Consider the following 20,441-nt stretch of genomic DNA (forward strand, 5'->3'; position numbering starts at 1 on the left):
GTATGGTGAAGACTTAAATGAGTAGAGCCAGGTGAATAGATGATTTGACTTAAAAATTATATAGGGCCAGTACTGTGGCTCAATTGGCTAGTCATCTACCTTCAGGTGCCAGCATCCTATACTGGTGCCAGTTCATGTCCTAGCAGCTCCACTTCCAGTCCAGCTTCCTGCTTATGGCCTGGGGAAGCAGTAGAGGATGGACCCTGCATCTATGTGGGAGACCTAGAAGGGACTCCTGGCTCCTGGCTTTGGACTGGCTCAGCTTCAGCTGTTATGTCATTTGGAGAGTGAATCAGTGGTAAGAAGATCTTTCTTTCTGTAAATCTACATTTCCAATAAAATAAAGTTTTTAAAAAGTCTTAAAAAATTTAAAATCTTTTAAAAAGTGTATTTATTTGAAAGAGTTACAAAGACAGTGGAAGCTAGAGAGAAATTTCTACCTTCTGCTGATTCACTACCCAGAGGACCACACAGGCTGGAGCTGCACTAGGAGCTTGTTCCGGTGGCCAGTGTGAGTGCATTTGGGCCATGTACTGCTGCATTTTCCCAGACCATTAGTGGGAAGATGGATCGGAAGCGGAGCAGTCAGGACCTGAACCAGCACACATATGGGATGCCTACATTAAAGTGGCAGTTTTGCCCAGTGTGCCATAATGCCAGCCCTAGTTTGATGTTTCAAGCTGTAACCTGTGTTAACATAAATGTCAACCTAAATGAATTTAGTGGACTATCAGATGTTGCAGGTCATCTACATCTGTTTTGTCCAATGTGGTAGCATTAAGTGTTATGGTTATTTACATTGATAGTTTAAAAGTCTAAAATAAAAAAAAATTTAGTTCTTTAGTTCTCCTAGCCACATTTCAGGTGCTCAGTAGCTGCAGGTGGAGAGTAATGAGTGCTGCTGTGGACAGTGTGGAGAACATCTCCTGCCTCTGGAAGTTGTTGGATAATGATGATTTAAACAGTCCATGTGTGGCAGGCAGGGCAGGAAGAGCCTCAGGGTCAGCATCGAGGGCAGAACCTCTGACAGTTTGGAGCGTCAGGATTTGAGATTCAAGAACAACCTTGGTAATTCCTCCAAAACATTCTGTGTCCGTGCAGTCCAGCCCATAAAGCTGAAGCTGTGGCTCAGCAAGCAGAACAGACCCTGAGTGGGTCACAGTCAGTGGTGTGTAGCCCGAGTGGCTTAAGAAAAGCTTAGCGGTTGTCAGGCTGTGAATTAAAGCTCAAATAAATTCAATCCTTTGAAAAATGGTCCTTCAGCTAATAGGCTTTGAAATATCTAGTGCTGAAGCATCGCGGAAATGTAAGGCCAGAGAGTTGTTATTTTTGTGGCTGTTAGTTGATTTGTACTTTGGTTGATTTGAGATGGCTCAGCAGTCTGCTGGTGGACGGGACACCCGGCTTCTACGTGATGAAATTCGCCAACTTGAAAAGCAACTGGAACAAAAAGACAGAGAACTAGAGGACATGGAGAAAGAACTGGAGAAGGAGAAGAAAGTCAATGAACAAGTAAGGCATATTTTTTTTTTTCAATGTGTATGAACTCATGCTATCCCAAGAATGACTGATTTTGCTTTTTATGGTTATTGGTAATATTATCAATTTCTATATTATGTTTCATGTTTAAGGAAAGACATATGCTCTTTAAGAATTTACATCACTGTTGTAACTACATGTCTAAAACTTAGTGAACCAGGTACTTACAGTATGATTCGGATATTAGTTCTTTATATTTGGAAGAATGTTTTTCTTGGGACATTAAAATTACATACATAAAATCGATGGTTTGTCTTGAATATTGGTATGACGTTTAGTAATTACTTATAAATGAATGATTTTCTTACTACCATCGTTTGAATAAAAAGCTATGTCTGTATTAATGTTCTTACGTTAGCAGTTGGTTTGGAAAGCACTCTTTGATTGATGCTTTCAATATGGTTAATTTCCCCTTTTATGTAAGATACATGCTCTTGAAAGTTTGTGTTAATGCCAGCATTTTCTAAATCAACTCATATTTATAATCATTTTGGAGTATTTGTTATTACCCCTTTTTTAAATTAAAAATCATGCAATTTTTAATATTCCAAAAAAAACCCCAGTGGTTTGCAGAAAAATTTTATTTTGTCAGAAAATGGGAAGTTTCTTGCTTTGTCTCAGCTCTGCAGTCTTTCCCTAGGTCCTGCAGACTTGGTGTTTTGGGGTGGGAGCTGTCCCATCTCTCCTGCCCAGAAACATTCCCTCCTTCTGTGTCCTTGAGAGAGTTATTGTTGTGTTATGTTGTCATATCCTGCTTTGTGACTCTGAGAAGCAGAGTTATAATTTTTAAGTAAATGGTAACGACAGTGAAGTAATACTGATATTTAAGACATATTTCACAAATTAGTTTGTAACAGAAACTCTATTCCTAATATAACTAGTGTGATTTAGAAGAGTCGTTTAAGGGTTAGTAAGGGTTAGATATCAGTACAATTTTTTTTTTTTTTAATGGAAGAGAAAGTATGGTTTGCTGCATCTCAAAATAAACTCTTTGAGAATTATATGTTTTGTGACTCAGCAAAACATAACAGACTTATGGACTTCTTAGTAATCATAAAGAATCCGATCTGTGATATTGACTAGTACAGTTGCTTAGGGGATCTCTTACTGTATGGTTTTCTAAACTTGTGTTGTGTCTAGCACGTTTATCATTGGATTTATTCATACCATAAATTCTTAGCTAAACCATTGCTTTGTCATTATTATCTTAGATTATTCATTTTATTCATATCTTAGATTTATATCATTCTGTGGAACATATGGCATACTCTATTCTCTAGTTTCCTTGGGATAGAATTTATTGTTCTTTTTTTTTTTTAAGATTTATTTATTGGAAAGTCAGATATACAGAGAGGAGGAGAGACAGAGAGGAAGATCTTCCATCCGATGATTCACTCCCCAAGTGAGCGCAACGGCTGATGCTATGCCGATCTGAAGCCAGGATCCAGGAACTTCTTCCAGGTCTCCCACACAGGTGCAGGTTCCCAAGACTCTGGGCCGTCCTCGACTGCTTTCCCAGGCCACAAGCAGGGAGCTGGATGGGAAGTGGAGCCACCGGGGCTAGAGCAAGCGCCCATATGGGATTCTGGGGCGTTCAAGGCAAGGACTTTAGCCGCTAGGCCACTCCGCCGGGCCCAGAATTTCGATATCCATTACTTTGGCAGTTCCTTCTCTTGCCTGAACTACTTGTTCAGTCCTATCAAGTATTTAGATCATGCCCAAGACGGTGATGGTCGCTAGGAATGTAGTAAGGAGCTAATTATTCTCGTTCCAAAGGATATGTAGTTGGCATAACCTAGTCATTACTTGATGCTTTGGGGAGGAATAAACATACATGAATATGTGTGGTTACTCTGGGCATTCCTGTTATTGATCTTTATACACACTGACATAATTACCATAGTTGCTCCTTTACTTTTGCTGAGTCATCTGAGAATTATTTGCAGATATTAAGACATGCAGCAATGAAATATTTCAGTATATCCTTCCTGAAAGTCATTGTCTTACATAATCCCAATACAATTAACATGACCAAATTTTTTTAATGGATTCAAAAATGTCATCTAATCTTGTGCATTATCAGATCTCTTTTATCCCAGTAGTTTTCTAGTGGTAATTAGCAAGGTTTCATTAAAAATCACATTTTTTCTCAAGATTTATTTTTTATTGGAAAGCCAGATATACAGAGAGGAGGAGAGACAGAAAGATCTTCCGTCTGATGATTCACTCCCCAAGTGAGCTGCATTAGCCAGTGCTGTGCCAATCCAAAGCCCGAAGCCAGGGACCTTATTTTGGATCTCCCAGGTGAATTCAGTGCCCCAAGGCTTTGGGCCATCCTTGATTGCTTCTCCAGGCCACAAGCAGGGAGCTGGATGGGAAGTGGAGCTGCTGGGATTAGAACCAGCACCCATATGGGATCCTGGTGCATTCAAGGCGAGGACTTTAGGCACCAGGCCACGCCGCCAGAACAAAGATCACATACTGACTTTGATTCTTTGTTACGGACTTTTAGTTGCATAGCACTGTGTTTTCTCTTATTTTTGAGTAAAGGGTGAAAAATCAGAAAAATGAAAGTTTGTGAATGAGATGGGTTTTAGGGAATAGATTAAAAAATCAAAAATAGTCCCATATTGCAATAACAAGAGAATTACAAAGTCAATTATGCATATAGAACAGAGCAGACTATTTTTTCTGTTATATTCATTGGTCCTTGTGCTAAGAAATTTATGTACTTCTTATTTATTTCTGTTTCGACATATGTGTGGAATAGCTGGATCTAATAGATGAATTGAACTTTTGAATATTTTACTAGAAATGCGTCTGTAGTCTGGTTTCGTATGACTTCTACTAATTATTATGTTGAAGCACTTCATATTTCTAATTTAATATTCACTAAGGGCAAAGAAGATTCTAGCCATGAGACAGAAGAATAGTGAAATATAAAAATCTTGAACAGAAAGCCACACATGTTAGTATTTTTGGAGAGGATTTGGAGAAAATAATCTTTCTGTATCTTTTAATTAATTTTTTCTCAAAGATGTACTTATTTATCTATTTGAAAGGTAGAGACCAGAGACACAGGGAGGAGGAAGGGAAGGAGATAGTCTTCCTTCATTGGCTCTTCCCCACCCATGGTTACACTGGACAGGCGTGGGCCAGGCTGAAGCCAGGGGCCAGGACCGTTGTCCAGGTCCTCCATGTGGGGAACAGGCTGAGTTCCTGGCTGCCCCTGCACTGCTCTGCTTTCCCATTCATCACAGGGAGACTTCTGAACTGGAGCAGCCCACTGGCTCTCACCTTTCTTTCTATGGATTTTTCTTTTCATCTGTTTATCCTTCCTGGTCTTTCATTTCCAAAAATGTTGACTTGCTATTTATATCTTACATTGCTAGGGTTCCCTAGCAGCTAAATGTTCTGTACTTTTGCGGAAAGGATTTGGGATATACACTGGCTTTATACTGATTTGCTGCCACTCTTTTCTTATTTACTTATTTATGTTTTTACTATTTTAGTTGGCTCTTCGCAATGAGGAAGCAGAAAATGAAAACAGCAAACTGAGAAGAGAGGTTGGTGAAAACCTGGTGGCTCCACCTGTACTTGTTTTTAAAAAATGTAATGTACATTTACACTGTAACCAGAACTAGAATCTTCTAAGTGATGCTTTCAAACTCAGTGATTTTTGATAATGAGTTTGTCTCAAGGAATTAGGGACTAAAATGTGAGACTATTCAGTGTTATATTTGGCTTATAAATCTGTATGAATTAATCTTTTCTAATTATAAGCATTTTTTGCCTGTTTTCTAATTGAATATAGACTGAATTTCTGTTCTTACTTCTGCTATAAGATCTTTAGAAATTTAATTATGTTATGGTTCTTCAGAGCTTAATATTGTTTAGACATTTTTTGTCCTGATTCTTATAATATTAAAGTATTTACTTTTAAAATAATATACATGTGTTTTGTTCTGGATGATAATAAGATTACTTTTTTGGCCATCTAAAATAATACATTTCATTTCCACAAATTTATGTGTTTGTTTTTCTGTAATTTCTCTTGTTCTTTTTAGTTTTGTATTGCTTTTCTCATTTCTCATCACTTTTTTTCTGTTCTTGTCTGGAGAACAAACGTCTAAAGAAAAAGGTGAGACATTGTGGGTAGTAAGCCATTGGGACTGTGAAAGTACATCCTCAGAGCACTAGGCTAGTTAGAGGATAACGTTTGCGTCCAGTGGTTTCCTGATACAGTGTTATGCTTGATTTGCCTTCAGAATGAACAGCTCCGGCAGGATATTATCGACTACCAAAAACAGATAGACTCACAGAAAGAAACACTTTTGTCAAGAAGAGGAGAAGACAGTGATTATCGGTCACAGTTGTCAAAAAAAAACTATGAACTTGTCCAGTATCTGGATGAAATTCAGGTAAAATGGGTAGAAGTCACTTCAAGAAATGACTGTGAAAACTTCCATCTTACTGTTCTGTGATTCCACTCTTTAGGCCTATATTTAAATTCTATAGTTTAAACCTGCAACTATGTACTTGTTAAAACTTATTCATCTCTCTTGGAAATTACAGTTCTTAATTTATTTGTATGTGTCATGATATTAGCATTGAAATGAATATATATATATATATATTTGTTTATGTAATTTCCTTGTTATTAGTTTGACTTCATTGGTCAATGTCAATTTTCACTTAAGATCTGTAGTATTTTTTCCCCACTGGACACATAGGGCTCTGTTTAATGAAGTTTTTACATTTAACTTTTTTAGACTTTAACTGAAGCTAATGAGAAAATTGAAGTTCAGAATCAAGAAATGCGAAAAAATCTAGAAGAATCAGTGCAGGAAATGGAGAAAATGACTGATGAATATAATAGGATGAAAGCTATTGTACATCAGACAGATAATATAATAGACCAGTTAAAAAAAGAAAATGAACATTATCGACTTCAAGTAAGAATTATTGTCAGATTGACTTACTGCACAAGCTTCTATTGTCTTATTGTCACATTACTATGTATTTGAAATTAGAAAGTGGTTTAATTTTCTAGGATGTCTCCTGTGTTAATATTATATATACTATATTATTATTAATACTGTAAAATGTTATACAATACTGATGTATAGGTCTGTATGTGTTTCTGTGGTCACCTCATAGATACCTTGTAATTTTTGATATTTAGGGTTTATGCAAACGATGTTTGCATGAGGATGTACACAGCAGTTCTGCATAACGTTCCTGGGTATTTCCTGTTAAAGACTCATGAAAGTGCTGTGGATTCCAAAGTTGAATTTATATCTTCAAGTAAAATGTTATAAGTGTGAGAAACCAATATGTTACTCACTATTTAAATGGCAAGAATAATATTTTTAAAGTAGTATACAGGTTAAAATATATAGGTCTTTGGTTCACATAGGTAAATTGTATATGAAGATGAGGAAGCCTGTGTCACGTTTAGCTGTAGAACTGTCATCAATGTGCGTCATCTATGTTTGTAAAAAGTGTAGGTTTCTATGTGTATATGTAAATATGTTCATGCAATAACTACATTTATGTTATACCCGTATGCAGTAATTGTTGAAATAATCATTGCTTTTAGGTGCAAGAGCTTACAGATCATCTGAAAGCAAAAAATGAGGAAGATGATCCTGTCATGGTAGCTGTCAGTGCAAAAGTAGAAGAATGGAAGGTGCTTTTCTTAATTAGTGTAATAACTTTTTCATTTGTATTTTAGATTTAAACATTAGGATTGTTTAAAGTTCTTATACCTTTTGGCAACTAGTATGAGTTTGGTTTTTTTTTTTAAGAGTTTTTTTTTAATTGTTACATGTCTTACTGAGAAAAGGTCTAAAGCTGTGCCATAGGTAATCCTCTTCCCTATTTGTTCTTGAATCTTCCAAATCTACGTATTTGTAATTTAAAAACTTAATTTTTTCCCCGTCACTTACAATTGCTGTGTCTTCCTATCTATGTGTAAGTTCTGGGTTTACTTAGTTTTGCTGTCTCTGATTTTTCATGTCAGATTAACCTTTGAGAATTTCAGTAGAGAAAGGTTGACCAGAGGAAGCAGAGTCTGTGAAATTACATTCATTATCCAAGCTCCATTTATTGATGATTTTTCTCCTTTTTCTTCAGAAATAGAGTTTGTTTTTTTTACATGTAGACATTCTGTTGAATTTGAGTTGATTTTTCAATTGTTTTATTAAATTTAATTACCTATTTCTTAACTATGTATACTTTAATTGTTGTGTTTCATGATTTGAAAAAGCTGTTTTTTTGTTTTGTTTTTCAGATTTTTTTTGAACATGTATTTTTCAAAATTTTTTTAAAAATTTTTAAATTTTTTGGGCCGGCGGTGGGCAAGTGATCTCGCCTTGCACCCGGATCCGGCGCGTCTAATCCGCAGCCCGCTCCTTCAGCCCTGCTGTGGCCTGGAAAGCACGGGACGCCAAAGCTTGGGCTGCACCCGTGGGAGACCGAGAGGCTCTGCTGGATCGCATAGTATCGCCGTTGCGTCACTTGGGAGTGAATCATCGGGAAGATCTTCCTCTCTGTCTCTCCCTGTATATCCGCCTTCAAGAAAAAAATAAAAATAATCTTTAAAAAAAAAATTTTTTTTAATTTTTTTAGATTTATTTTTATTGGAAAGTCAGATATACACAGAGAGGAGAGACAGAGAGGAAGATCTTCAGTCCGATGATTCACTCCCCAAGTGAGCACAACAGCTGATGCTATGTCGATCTGAAGCCAGGATCCAGGAACTTCTTCCAGGTCTCCCACACGGGTATAGGTTCCCAAGGCTCTGGGCCATCCTCAACTGCTTTCCCAGGCTACAAGCAGGGAGCTGGATGGGAAGTAGAGCCCCCAGGGCTAGAGCCAGCACCCATATGGGATTCCGGGGCGTTCAAGGTTAGGACTTTAGCCGCTAGGCCACTCCGCCGGGCCCGGAATTTTATTTTTTTCTTGGAGGGACAGAGAAATAGACAGACACATATGTACACATGGAGAGAGCACGCATCATCCGGCTCACTTCCCTGATGTCCTTTTGGTGGCCCAAGCTGGGCTAGGACAGTACTGGGAACAAGAACTCAATTCAGTCTCGTTTGGGTGACAGGCGCCTAATGACAGGAGCTGTCACTTGCTCCTTCTCTGAATGCGCATTAGCAGGAAGCCAGGAGTAGGAACAGAGCTGCTATTTGAAACTAATCACTCTGACAGTGCCAGCAGGCTGGGAAGCACCCAGCCAGTGGCTAAAATTCAAAGGCAAATGTCTATCCTTCTTATGAACCTTTTTACACAAATTTTAGGAATAATTTGTCTAATTCTTTAAAAAAAAAGTGTGTGTGTAATAAAGTTGCAACTTGATTTATAGGTGGATAACATATTTGTGCTTTATGATCTCCCATCTTTGTGGTCGGTGGCTTCAGCTGCCTCCTTTGACACCAGCGTCCTAGATGATGCTGGTTTAAATTCCAGTTACTTCAGTTATCATCCAGGCCCTTGCCTGAGAAAGCAGTGGAAAATGGCCCACGTGTTTGCGCATTTCTCCCCAGGTGGAAGACCCTGAGGGATTCCAAGCTCCTGAATCAGCCTAGCGGTTATGACTGGGAAGTGAACCACTGGTTGGTTCTCACCTCTTCCCTTCTCTATCCACGGATCTGCTTTTCAATTAAATTACAAAGAGAAAAAAAATAGGCTTTTCAAAAAGAAAAGGTTAATCTATGCTTCTCACTAGTATTTTGATGTTTAATAAAAATCAGTCACACAAAGGTGGTTTATTTATTTATTTATTTTGAAGATTTTTTTTTTTTTTATTGGAAAGTCAGATACACATAGAGGAGTAGGGAAAAAGAAAGTTCTTTCGTTCACTGATTCACGCCCCAAGTGGCCACAAGAGCTGGAGCTGAGTTGATCCGAAGCCAGAAGCCAGGAACTTCCTCCTTGTCTTGCACGAGGTTGCAGAGTCCCAAGGTTTTGGGCCATCCTAGACTGCCTTCCCAAGCAGGGAGCTGGATGGGAAGTGGAACAGCCAGAACACAAGCTGGCCCCCATATGCGATCATGGCATGTGTAAGGAAAAGACTTTAGTGCTAGGCTACTGCCCCGGGCCTCAAAGATTTTGCAATTGTATGAGAATACATGAAACATTCTGTATTAGAAATACCTTTTTGAAATCTTAAGTTTTTTTTAAAGATAGAATTTGAAGAAAGATAAAATTTAATGTATATTTTGAATGCTTTTTTAGGTGAACTTCAGATTATGTTTGCTAAAACAAAAAACAAACACAAACCCCACATTATACCAACAATTGCTGATACTTCATTTCAAAAACTATTTTACATATTTTGTTAAATCTCCCCATGGCATATGCTGTGTAGTATACATGAGGAGGAGTTTGTTGACTTTCCTTTTATGTAACCAATTGTGGATTCTCTGTTTCTAGTCAATTTTGTCTTCTAAAGATGATGAGATTATTGGATATCAGCATATGTTATATAACCTCAACGAGAAACTTAAAAATGCCCAGCTGGATGCTGATAAAAGTAATGTCATGGCTCTACAGCAGGTAAAACATTTTCAGAATTTGGCTTATTGACCAGTTTTGTTAAAGTTGCAACTCTGCTGTGTCTTATTGCTTCACCTCCCCTAATTTCATGGTATGTACTCTGATAAGGCCTTCTGAACTTCCTCAGACCATCCAGTCCCAGTAAAACAAACGCAAGTTTAAAGTTAGGGTTAGAGTCAGGAAGATAATTAGCTCATCTGGGTAATACATTATTTTGGTTAGTAATGAATAAGAGAATCCTACAAACAGAATTTGAAATATCACAATATGCTATCATTAAAGCATGTCAGTAAACAAGCTCTCGGAACTTGCCATTGGTCAATGCCCACCTCGCAGCAGCCTGGCTTTATCAGGGGGCATGGCCGCAGGCTCGTCTTTGCTAACCACAGACTTGGCCATGCAGTGTCACTCTGGGAAGCTTCCATCCAAGATTGCCAGTTTGCTTCCTTCTCACTCCACCTCAAGCTGCATGATTGTTTTTCTGATGACCTTGGGCAGATATGTGCAAATAGTGAAATAATTTTACCCAAATGAAATGTGTTCTACAATTTTTTTTGAAATAAACCAGATTTACTCTTTTTTCTAACCATTCTATATTAATATTCAACAAGAAATATGTAATATTTAAAAATATTTTTTAGGGGATTCAGGAACGAGATAGTCAAATTAAGATGCTAACAGAACAAGTGGAACAGTATACGAAAGAAATGGAGAAGAATACTTTTGTTATTGAAGATTTGAAAAGTGAACTCCAAAGAAACAAAGGTAATTTAATCTTTTATAGATATATAAATTATATTAAATTTTTTTATTAAGATGAAATACAAGTACGTTATCGAGTTTCAAATTTCTGTTTTATTGTGCTTAAAAATTGTACATGATGTTTTTGGTTGCCATATATTTAGATGTATTTTGTAGCATTTTTGTCCTTTGAAGAACATTGCATGGCATGAGTAGTTGTATGAAATAAACAATACGTGGTGATATAATACAGCGCCTTCATTTAGCATTCTTTTTACAGTTTTCAAAGCATGAGGAACTTTGACTATGGCAGCAGCAGTAGCAGCCAGTTTGCAGACACACTGACTCCCACGTGTTAGGTTTCCATAGCACTGCCTGGTGTGATTTCACCAGAGCACACTAAATTATTCTTGATAATTTCTTGGACATTTTCTTCTGAAAATTCCTGAAGATTAAAAAGCAGGCATGAATAGGATGGAGAGCATCTTTGTGTGTATTTTTAAGTGTTATGATGGTAGCAGTGTTGGAGAAAGAGATTTAGATTATGAGGCAAAGGCTTAACTGAGGAGATAATTGAGCAAGAACTTAAAGGGAATGAGGGAGTGAAATGTGTCAATAGCTCTAGGCAGTGGGAATGAATTCAAAGAAAGTGAAGCAGGAATGTGAACCAGCTGGAATCTGTGAGCAAATGGGACAGTAAAAGGAAATCACTTGTAGGACAGTCGTAAGGAAAAGGTGGGGAGGTGTAAAGAACTATTTTAATAATCACAGAGAGATGTTGATGACTTAGAGCATGATGGTAACAATGAAATTATTAGTTACGAGTTCTGGGTACATTAAGAAGATAACCAAGAGTTGATTCTGTTTGTTGGATGTGGGACGAAGTTTCCAGTACCTTTGGTTGTGATAAATACTGGATAGTGTTGTAGTATAATCAGATTTAGAGGTAACCAGGTACTTTAGTTTTAGACATATTAATTTTCAGATGCTTGTTAGATACCCAAATCTGGATGCTGAGTTGACACTTACATACAAAATCCTGGAGTTCAGAAGCATGAACTAACCTCAAGATAAAATTTGGGAACCATCTTCATGAGGGTGGTATTTGATGTCATGAGGCTGGATAAGATCATCAAAGAAATGAATGTAGGCTAAAAAAAATGTAGAGTCAGTCTTAGACTGCATCTTGGGGGGCTAGGGAGATGAAGAAGAACCAGAGCAGACCACAAAGGAGTGGCACAGACACGGGAGGGAAGCAGGAGCAAAGAGAGTGCTGAACATCACAAAAGCAGTGTCATCCAGGAAGAATCAACAGCCATGGGAGCTGTGTCCATCGCTGCTTGTTTCTCTGGAGGAGTTGAGAGGGAGTGGAGAGAGGAAATACGGAGATCTTCTTAGGACTCTGCACAAAGGGAAAGGGAAATTTTTTCCCCTCTCTATAAGATGTAAGAAACAACTCATGCATCTGGGTCAATGGGAAGGCTCCATTAAGTGAAAAACCAATGGATTAATTAATGAAGCAGTTTCCAAAGGAAAGAGTTTGGGAACGATGCGCTAGAGAAGGCAGTGTGCTGGAACCTTGTGTACCAGTGGACAAGTTTGTCTCAACAACACAGTTTATCCATAGTTACAGGAAGGAAGACGGAGGTGTAGAGTTCTGGGTGTACATTATGTCGGTGCTGGCTTGTAGAGGTTCTCTTCTGGTTGCTGTTGGGTTTTAGTAAAGAAAGAAACAGAGTTCTAGGCTGAATGTGAGGATGTGGCTTAGAGAAAGATATAGAATGGTCGGGGTGAAGACGTAGGTAATATGTATGTTATAATCAGTGTCAAGAACCAGCTTGATCTCCATATTTTTCTATTTGTGCTTATTGTATTTGTTAGAATACATTGGCAGTAGTTTAAACTGCTTTAAAAGACTGATTAACGTTTCTCACATTCCAGTCATCAGGAGAAGTACCAGTTAATTTCTGCTGTCAAATAAGGAAGAGGTCCTATGTAATGATACTTCAGTCTGTCTGTCCATAATGATCACTTAATCCCTAAAGCTCGCAGGTGTGTGTGCTAGACTGTGTTCGATAATTCCAGAGCATGGATTTAACTTTTAAACCCAGGTTAGATTTAGATGGCACATACAGAGATCTGGAGAATAGTGGAGAAATCAAGATGCAAATTTATTTCTCACTTGTGTTATGCTCTAGAATTAGGCAGTCTAACTTCATCTACCCCATCCCAAGTGGAATTTTAGAGGAAGAGTGGGCAAGAAGCAAAGAGCATATGGCAGGCGAGTGTAGTGTTGCTTGTGGAGTTCTACGTAAGAAGGGGAGAATAGACCTTGGGGAGTATCTCAGCCTTTGCACAGCTGTGGTGTTAGTTCCAGAGAGCAGGGTTAATTTCTTAGAAAATGTATATGATCTCACATTTTTACTTGAGTGCATCTAGTGTAAATGCATGCTGTCTACATGTTTGTTATGTATGTGAGAGAGGATATTAAGAGATTTTGAACTAACAGAAATGCTGTATTTTAAACTGGCAACACTTTAGGGATAAAAAACAACTAGAGATTTAGGGATTTTGTTGTTGTTAGGGTTATATTCACTTGTAAATGATAGGGAAAAAAAAGCAAAATTGAAACAACTAGTTGAACAGTGTAACGGCTGTATAAATAGCAAGTTTTAGTGGCACCCTACGTTATGATTTTACCTACCTCAACAGTGTGGTTTCCATCTGATGTCCTAAAAGGAATGATTGATAGCTTTCATACCCATATTCAAACTAGCAGGAAGAAAGAAAGAGAAACATTCCCTCTCCTTTAAAAAAAAATATTTTCTGGGCAATGTTATTGTGGTATAGTGGCTTAAGCTGCCCCCGTGCTGCTGCTCATCCATATGGGTGCCAGTTCAAATCCCTGCTGCTCCACTTGAGACCCAGGTCCCTGCTAATGCGACTGAGAAAGCAGTGGAAGGTGACCCGTATATTTGGGCCTCTGCCATCCCCATGGAAGGCCCAGATGAAGCTCTTAGGGCTTTACTTAAGACTGACTAAACCCTGGCCACTGTGGTCACTTGGGAAGTGAACCAGCAGAAGAAAGATCTCCGTCTCTTCTCCCTGTCCCTCTTCCTCTTTTTCTTTCCTTCCTATCTTTGTGTGTAACTCTGCCCTTTAAATAAGATAAAGAAATCCTTTTTTTAAAAAAAAACATTTGTTTTTATTGCAAAATCAGACATACAGAGAGGAAGATCTTCAGTTTGATGATTCACTCCCCAAGCGACCGCAATGGCTGGTGCTACTCTGATCCGAAGCCAGGAGCCAGGAACTTCCTCCAGGTCTCTCATGTGGATGCAGAGTTCCAAGGCTTTGGGCCGTCCTCCACTGTTTTCCCAGGTCACAAGCAGGGAGCTGGAGGGGAAGTGAGGCTGCCGGGGTTAGAAGCGGTGCCCATATGGAAATCTTTAAGAGATCTTTTTTTTCCTTCTGGCATTTTGGTGTGGTATATTAAGCCACCTCTTAGGGAAATGACATCCTGGAAGTGCTGATTGAGTCCCAGCTGCTCTGCTTCTGACACAGCTCCCTGCTTATGAGCCTGGGAAAGTGACAGATGTTTATCAACCACATAGGAGCCCAGGATGGGGTTCCTGCCTCCTGACTTCAGCATGGCTCAGATGCAGCTGCAGCAACTATTTGGGATGTGCACAATGGATTGAAGATCTCTGAGTCTGTTTCACCTTCTCTGTCTCTGCAGCTCTGCTTTTAGATCAATAAGATCTTCCTGAAATTTGCACATGACCTTTGTATCTATAGTTTGCAGCTGCTGGAGCGTACTTGGAAATTTTGTGTCTATTTCAAGAGGCCATATGTCTTGCTAAGATTCCATAGCTCTATTACAGTGGAGAACAGGGAATCTCAGCATCAGGAGTAGCAGTCAGTGCCCTCAATTATCAGTCATCACACGGCCGTGTTTCACAGCCTTCTGGAATCCTTGCCGCTTCAGCTAAGATAACTTTACCAAGCTTCGCTTTTTAATTTTCTTAATAAAACCAAAAGAAACATTTGTTTTAAAAATATAAAATGGTAACGTTAAGGATGCTCTGTTAGTACCTTGCTATGCCTCTCCTTATATCGGATTTACTTCCTTCAGCGAATGCAGTCAGTAGAGTTAATCCGTTAATTTTGTTTTACCCTGTAGGTGCTTCTACTCTTTATCATCAGACTCATTATATGAAAATTCAATCAAAGCTACAGATTTTAGAAGAGAAAATGAAGGAGGCTGAGAGAACAGCTGAGCTGGCTGAGGCTGATGCTAGGGAAAAGGATAAAGAATTAGTTGAGGCTTTGAAGCGATTAAAAGATTATGAATCGGTATGTATTTTTATCCTGTCAATCAAGGATCTTAGAGGATGATTCTGGCTGCTCACAGGCTGTTCGGTGCTCTTAACTGAGTACCATTTTAGGAACGTTACTTAACTTAAAATAAGGGTTATCCTAATTAATTTGTTCAAGGCATTTCCCCCAGATCATCAGCTTTGGTGAGGCAGCAGGATTTGAGCCTTTGTTTTGTGTCCATTGTACCACCACTTAGATGTGACTCCACTTGATATTTTGACAAAATTGATGACAGACAATTGTGTTGCCTACTGTTATTGCAAACTGCTTCTTGCTTATTATATTTATGATTACAACCAAATAATCCACTAATTTACATGTTCTGTTGGTGTTGTTGGTATGTTCTTTTGCAGCATTTTGTTACGAGTTTTGTATGGAACTTTCTGAATCAGTTTGCTGTTAGTATGTTACATTGAGAAGTTTCAACTGTTCCGTCTACCTGTATTATTATTATTACTGGATATACTTTATAAAAGTGCTAGAAAAAATAGTGATAGATATCCCAGATGTTGTATTTTTCTTATTAGACTTATGAACCTAAATTACTTCAAATTACCATGCTATGTTTAAAATAGTTTGAATATTTTTTAGGGAATATATGGTTTAGAAGAAGCTGTTGCTGAAATAAAGAATTGTAAAAATCAAATTAAAATAAGAGATCGAGAGATTGAAGAATTGACAAAGGAAATAAATAAACTTGAATTGAAGATCAATGACATCTTGGATGAAAATGAGGCCCTTAGAGAGCGACTGGGTAAGCTGGCTTCTCTGATTGTTTTCTCAGCCTTAATTGTCAAGGTTTTTTTTTTTTTAATTTCTTTAGTATTATTTTCAACTTCTTTAATTTTTTTGAAATATATATTTCTAGAAAAATATTTAAAGTGAAAGAAAATGTATCTTCTGATTGAAATGGAATAGAGATTTCATTGGTTTGGATGGTAGGCGGGTAGGCCTTAACACTTGCTTTATTAATTCTAATGTCTTCTCAATAATTACAGATTGTTTAATAAGTGAAAGCCTATGTGTTACTACGTGTAAGAACTTAGAGACTGTTTTTGAACGAAAGTAGCAATTGTATAGCCCAGCTGAATTTGCAAATGCTATTGTTCCAGATGAATTCATGAGACCATTCAGCAGTAGAAGTACAAGAGAAATCTTTTAAGACTTGCAGCTTCTGACAGTTGTTGAGGCTGCTTTAAGTTTCACTTTGGTTGAGTACAGGCTCTACATTCATCCTAAAAAATAATTCATAAATATAACTCAGAAGTATGATTTTATAGTAATTCATTAGTGAATATTACTAATTTGAGTGGTAACTTTTATTGTTCAATCTAAATTCCTTCTTTGAAAAAATAAAAATTGGGCCTGGTAGAGTGACCTAGTGTCTAAAGTCCTCACCTTGCAGTCGCCAGGATCCCATATGGACGCCGCTTTGTATCCCGGCTGCTCCACTTTGAGCTCCCTGCCTGTGGCATGGGAAAGCAGTGGAGGACAGCCCAAAGCCTTGCAACCTTGCACTCATGTGGGAAACCCAGAAGAGGCTTGTGGCTCCTGGTTTTGGATCAGCTCACCTCTGGTCATTATGGTCACTTGAGGAGTGAACCCCGAGATGGAAGATTTTTCTCTCTGTAAATCTACCTTTCTGATAAGAATAAATAAAATCTTTTTAAAAATTAAAAAAAAAAAATAAAACCCTACATATTAAATTCATTATAATTACTAAATATCAAGTCATGCTTTCTTAGAGTTAAAATGACTGTTTGGAAAACTTTTCTATAAAGCAAGGAAAAGAAAATATTTTATACATATGATTTGTGAAAAGTATCTGATAATTGGTTTATTGTATTGGGAGTGTACATTAAATGTCACTTGAAATTGACCTTTCAGGGGACATCTAGGAATCTGCAGTTGACTTCTCAATAGCAGTATTCAAAAATACCAGAAATATTTTTTCAAAAGATCCTAAGATTTGGTTTGTAATCACATATATTAGACCTTTTTAATAGGTGGTTTTTACAGTATAGCTGTTTAATGATAGCAGGTTAGGCAACAGCCACACTATAAAACTCATAATCAATAAAATTGATTTTTAAATTAATATTTATATCTATATTATATATTTTTTCAATAATAGATTCTGTTACAGAATATTTAAAATAGCATCACATGGTGAAAAATATCCTGGGAATGTTTTTCTCGGGATTTTCATTAATAATTTTAATAGCTTTTTAACTTCATTTACATGGCAAGAAGAATCTTGCACAGCGAGTTTTCTGTTATTCTATAATACTGGCTTAATGACTGGTATCTAGTTGCTTGGTGGTGTGCAACGTTTTTGCATTGCATTTGAATATTTTATTAAACCTTTAATTCTGTCGCTTTGTATTTTAGGTCTTGAACCAAAGACAATGATTGATTTAACAGAATTTAGAAACAGTAAGAGGTTAAAACAGCAGCAGTATAGAGCTGAAAACCAGATTCTTTTGAAAGAGGCAAGTGTTGTATTTAATTGAGTGTATTATTGGTTAAATTAAGGAGGAATACTAATAATTTGCACTTTTCAGATTGAAAGTCTAGAGGAAGAACGACTTGATCTGAAAAAAAAAATCCGTCAAATGGCTCAAGAAAGAGGAAAAAGAAGTGTAACTTCAGGTACCCTCAGTTATTCCAGACCATTAGAAACTTATTCAGGAATGAGTTCCCTGAAGCTGAAATTTCTATATATTAGAAATATTTCTGCTATATTATCAGGATTAATAAATTGAAGTAGTAGCAGTTTGAAAATAGGAATAATGTGTGTTTGTTCAAGCTTGAGTCTGAAATAATATCTTAAAAAAAGAGAAAGTGAAAAAAGTAAGTGAACAAAGCCATCCTCCTTGGAATCACAGACGTTGAGTTTGTAATGCTGTAGTTGATATAGTTTCTAGATACGTCACCGTGTTCTTATAATTAGACCTCACAAGCTGATGTCTTGGTGTTTTCCCTTTTCCTTAAAAGCTAGGTATCAAAAACACTTTTGGCAAATTATCCTAAACTAAATGAAAGTAATTTATAGGATATCACCTGTTGCTTTAAATTTTTTTTCTTCCTTAATTTAAACAGAGCAGATAAGCTATATAATAGCCCTTGTAGTGTTTGTTTTGTAAAAGGACTAGGAGAAGGAATTTATTTTTTTCACATGGCCCGCGTCCACTGATACATATATATGAACAGTAGGAGATGATATTTTTAGCATTGTGGTTTCCACTATATATCAAAAATGTTCTAGAAAAGTGAAATTTACAGTCTGTTATGGCAATAACCAATTTGCTTATTATTAGCGGTTAGCATTTACTTGGCTTATGTACCATTGACAATTTTGATGTAGAATGTACAAAGAAAATAAAATTCAGATGAACTTTTCATATTACTACTGCATTCTTAAAAGTGAGATGAACCAGAAGAGTGTATTTGCTACACGAAGATCAAAGACTTGGGAAACCGTTATTCTACCTTTTGTTTTGATCCCAACCTTGATCCCAATTTTAAGAATTTAAAACTGATTTAAAATTTTTTTTTTCTTAAATTTTTTTAATGTAGGGTTAACCACTGAAGACTTGAACCTATCTGAAAGCTTTCCCCAAGAATATAGAATAGGGGAAAGAAAATTGGATTTCACAAGCCTTAGAAGTATGGGTGAAATGCAGTCAAAGGTAAACAATAAAATATCACTATTACAAAGACACAAATTTTTTGATGCTTTCATTTCTTTCTCCGTTATGTTATTTTGAACATGTTTGCAGTTAAGTAAGCAGGAAAAAATGTCTTTTTTACTTTCAATGACCTGTTGATGCCAAGGTTGATTAATGAGACATTATTTACTCTAAATACAAATTAGGAGTTCAGATCCAATAGAGATGCTGCGTAGGAGACTGTCATTCAGCATTCCACAGTCAAATCAGAGTGAGCCAGAGGAAAATAAGTCTCTAGGATCTGAGTCAAGGTCGTCTGAAACTCATCATAATATAGGAAGTGGAGTGGATCATTTCATGTCTTTAACTAGACATCCTTCATGCATGCGAGCAAAAGATAATAATGTAACTGCAGAAACTATTACAGTAAGAGAGATTTTCAAAGCACTGCATCTGCAACCTTTGAAAACTCTAGAATCATGAGTGCCATTCGTAGGGAGAGCCAAGGAGAAATAGACGACTATTCATATTCTCTTTCTGATGAGCGTGTGAAGAAAGGTTCACGAAATCATCAAGCCCGAGAGAAGACTAAGTGGAAACAGAAAACGATCCATCTTTTCAAGCCCCATCAACAGCTTCAGATTTAACAAGAAAGTTATCACTTAGGAAAAGATCTGCAATATTTTGTCAGCCAATTAGTGATGATGTAGCAGACACTGAGGAGTCAGAAAGTAGTGGCATCAGAAGATGAACAGGTTCACACCCAAGCAAAGTAAGTTGATGTCAGCTTGAAAGAGGGTGTAAGAAAAAGTAAAATACCCACACAAACAGGAATTGTAAAAAAGTGAACGTGAAGTTAACCTTCCAGATCCTGGGCCGATTACTATAACTGCACAAAGTTAACTCAGGTAGATCGACCTGACAAGCTTACAGAACAGCCGCAGGAGAGCTAGTGTTTCTTAGACCTCAGGTGACCTTTCCTCCTAGTGACTTTTCCTTTTTTGTTTTTCTTCTCCTTCTAATTATTATTATCATTTCTAGAATTCCATTATTGCAACTTTGCTAACAATGTTTTACTAAAAAATGAGATTTTTTTTGTACTCTATTTTACACACATTCTGTTTTTTTTTCATCCAAAAATGCAATATATTTGATGTAGGTTTTATGAATTTGCCTAATTTATTGAATGTTTCTTCAGAAAGAAGTCATAGCACAGGATTTATTCATCAAAGAAGCAGAGAGTAGAAATGTAGAAATAGAGCTTGAACGGTGCAGAAGCCAGGCAGAGCAGGTAGTGTCAAGGCAGACGACTGAACGATTCCTGTCACACTGAAGGCCCGTCCAGTGCCTCCCTTTGGCTGCGGAGGTTGGGGAGGGAGCAGGAGGGAGGATCACCACCATGTGCTGTGCCTTTATGCTTGTGTTCTTCTATGTCTCTGTAGCTTTTTAAATTGTATTATTTCTTACTGGATCAAATTTTTTTTTAAACCGGAAAAGTATACACTGTGGTCATATTTATTTTCAAAAAATCATTTCTATTCT

The 20,441-nt window shown here is 37.3% G+C and overlaps 1 protein-coding gene across 1 annotated transcript in view; it reads left to right on the forward strand.

The window, feature by feature from the left end:
- The window catches only part of CEP290 (centrosomal protein 290), a 69,504-nt gene that overhangs the window by 3,300 nt on the left and 45,763 nt on the right, over window positions 1-20,441 (forward strand). The window contains exons 6-18 of the mRNA XM_040981100.1: window positions 1,369-1,512; window positions 5,052-5,105; window positions 5,660-5,680; window positions 5,808-5,960; window positions 6,312-6,494; window positions 7,142-7,231; window positions 9,985-10,107; window positions 10,749-10,872; window positions 15,032-15,204; window positions 15,820-15,982; window positions 17,620-17,720; window positions 17,793-17,880; window positions 18,808-18,920. Of these exons, the coding sequence (XP_040837034.1) occupies window positions 1,369-1,512; window positions 5,052-5,105; window positions 5,660-5,680; window positions 5,808-5,960; window positions 6,312-6,494; window positions 7,142-7,231; window positions 9,985-10,107; window positions 10,749-10,872; window positions 15,032-15,204; window positions 15,820-15,982; window positions 17,620-17,720; window positions 17,793-17,880; window positions 18,808-18,920 (1,530 nt within the window). The remainder of the gene's footprint in view (window positions 1-1,368; window positions 1,513-5,051; window positions 5,106-5,659; window positions 5,681-5,807; window positions 5,961-6,311; window positions 6,495-7,141; window positions 7,232-9,984; window positions 10,108-10,748; window positions 10,873-15,031; window positions 15,205-15,819; window positions 15,983-17,619; window positions 17,721-17,792; window positions 17,881-18,807; window positions 18,921-20,441) is intronic.

Source organism: Ochotona curzoniae, unplaced genomic scaffold (assembly GCF_017591425.1).
Source record: "Ochotona curzoniae isolate NIBS_2020 unplaced genomic scaffold, NIBS_Ocur_1.0 contig_1014, whole genome shotgun sequence".
In the NCBI taxonomy this organism is placed as follows: domain Eukaryota; kingdom Metazoa; phylum Chordata; class Mammalia; order Lagomorpha; family Ochotonidae; genus Ochotona; species Ochotona curzoniae.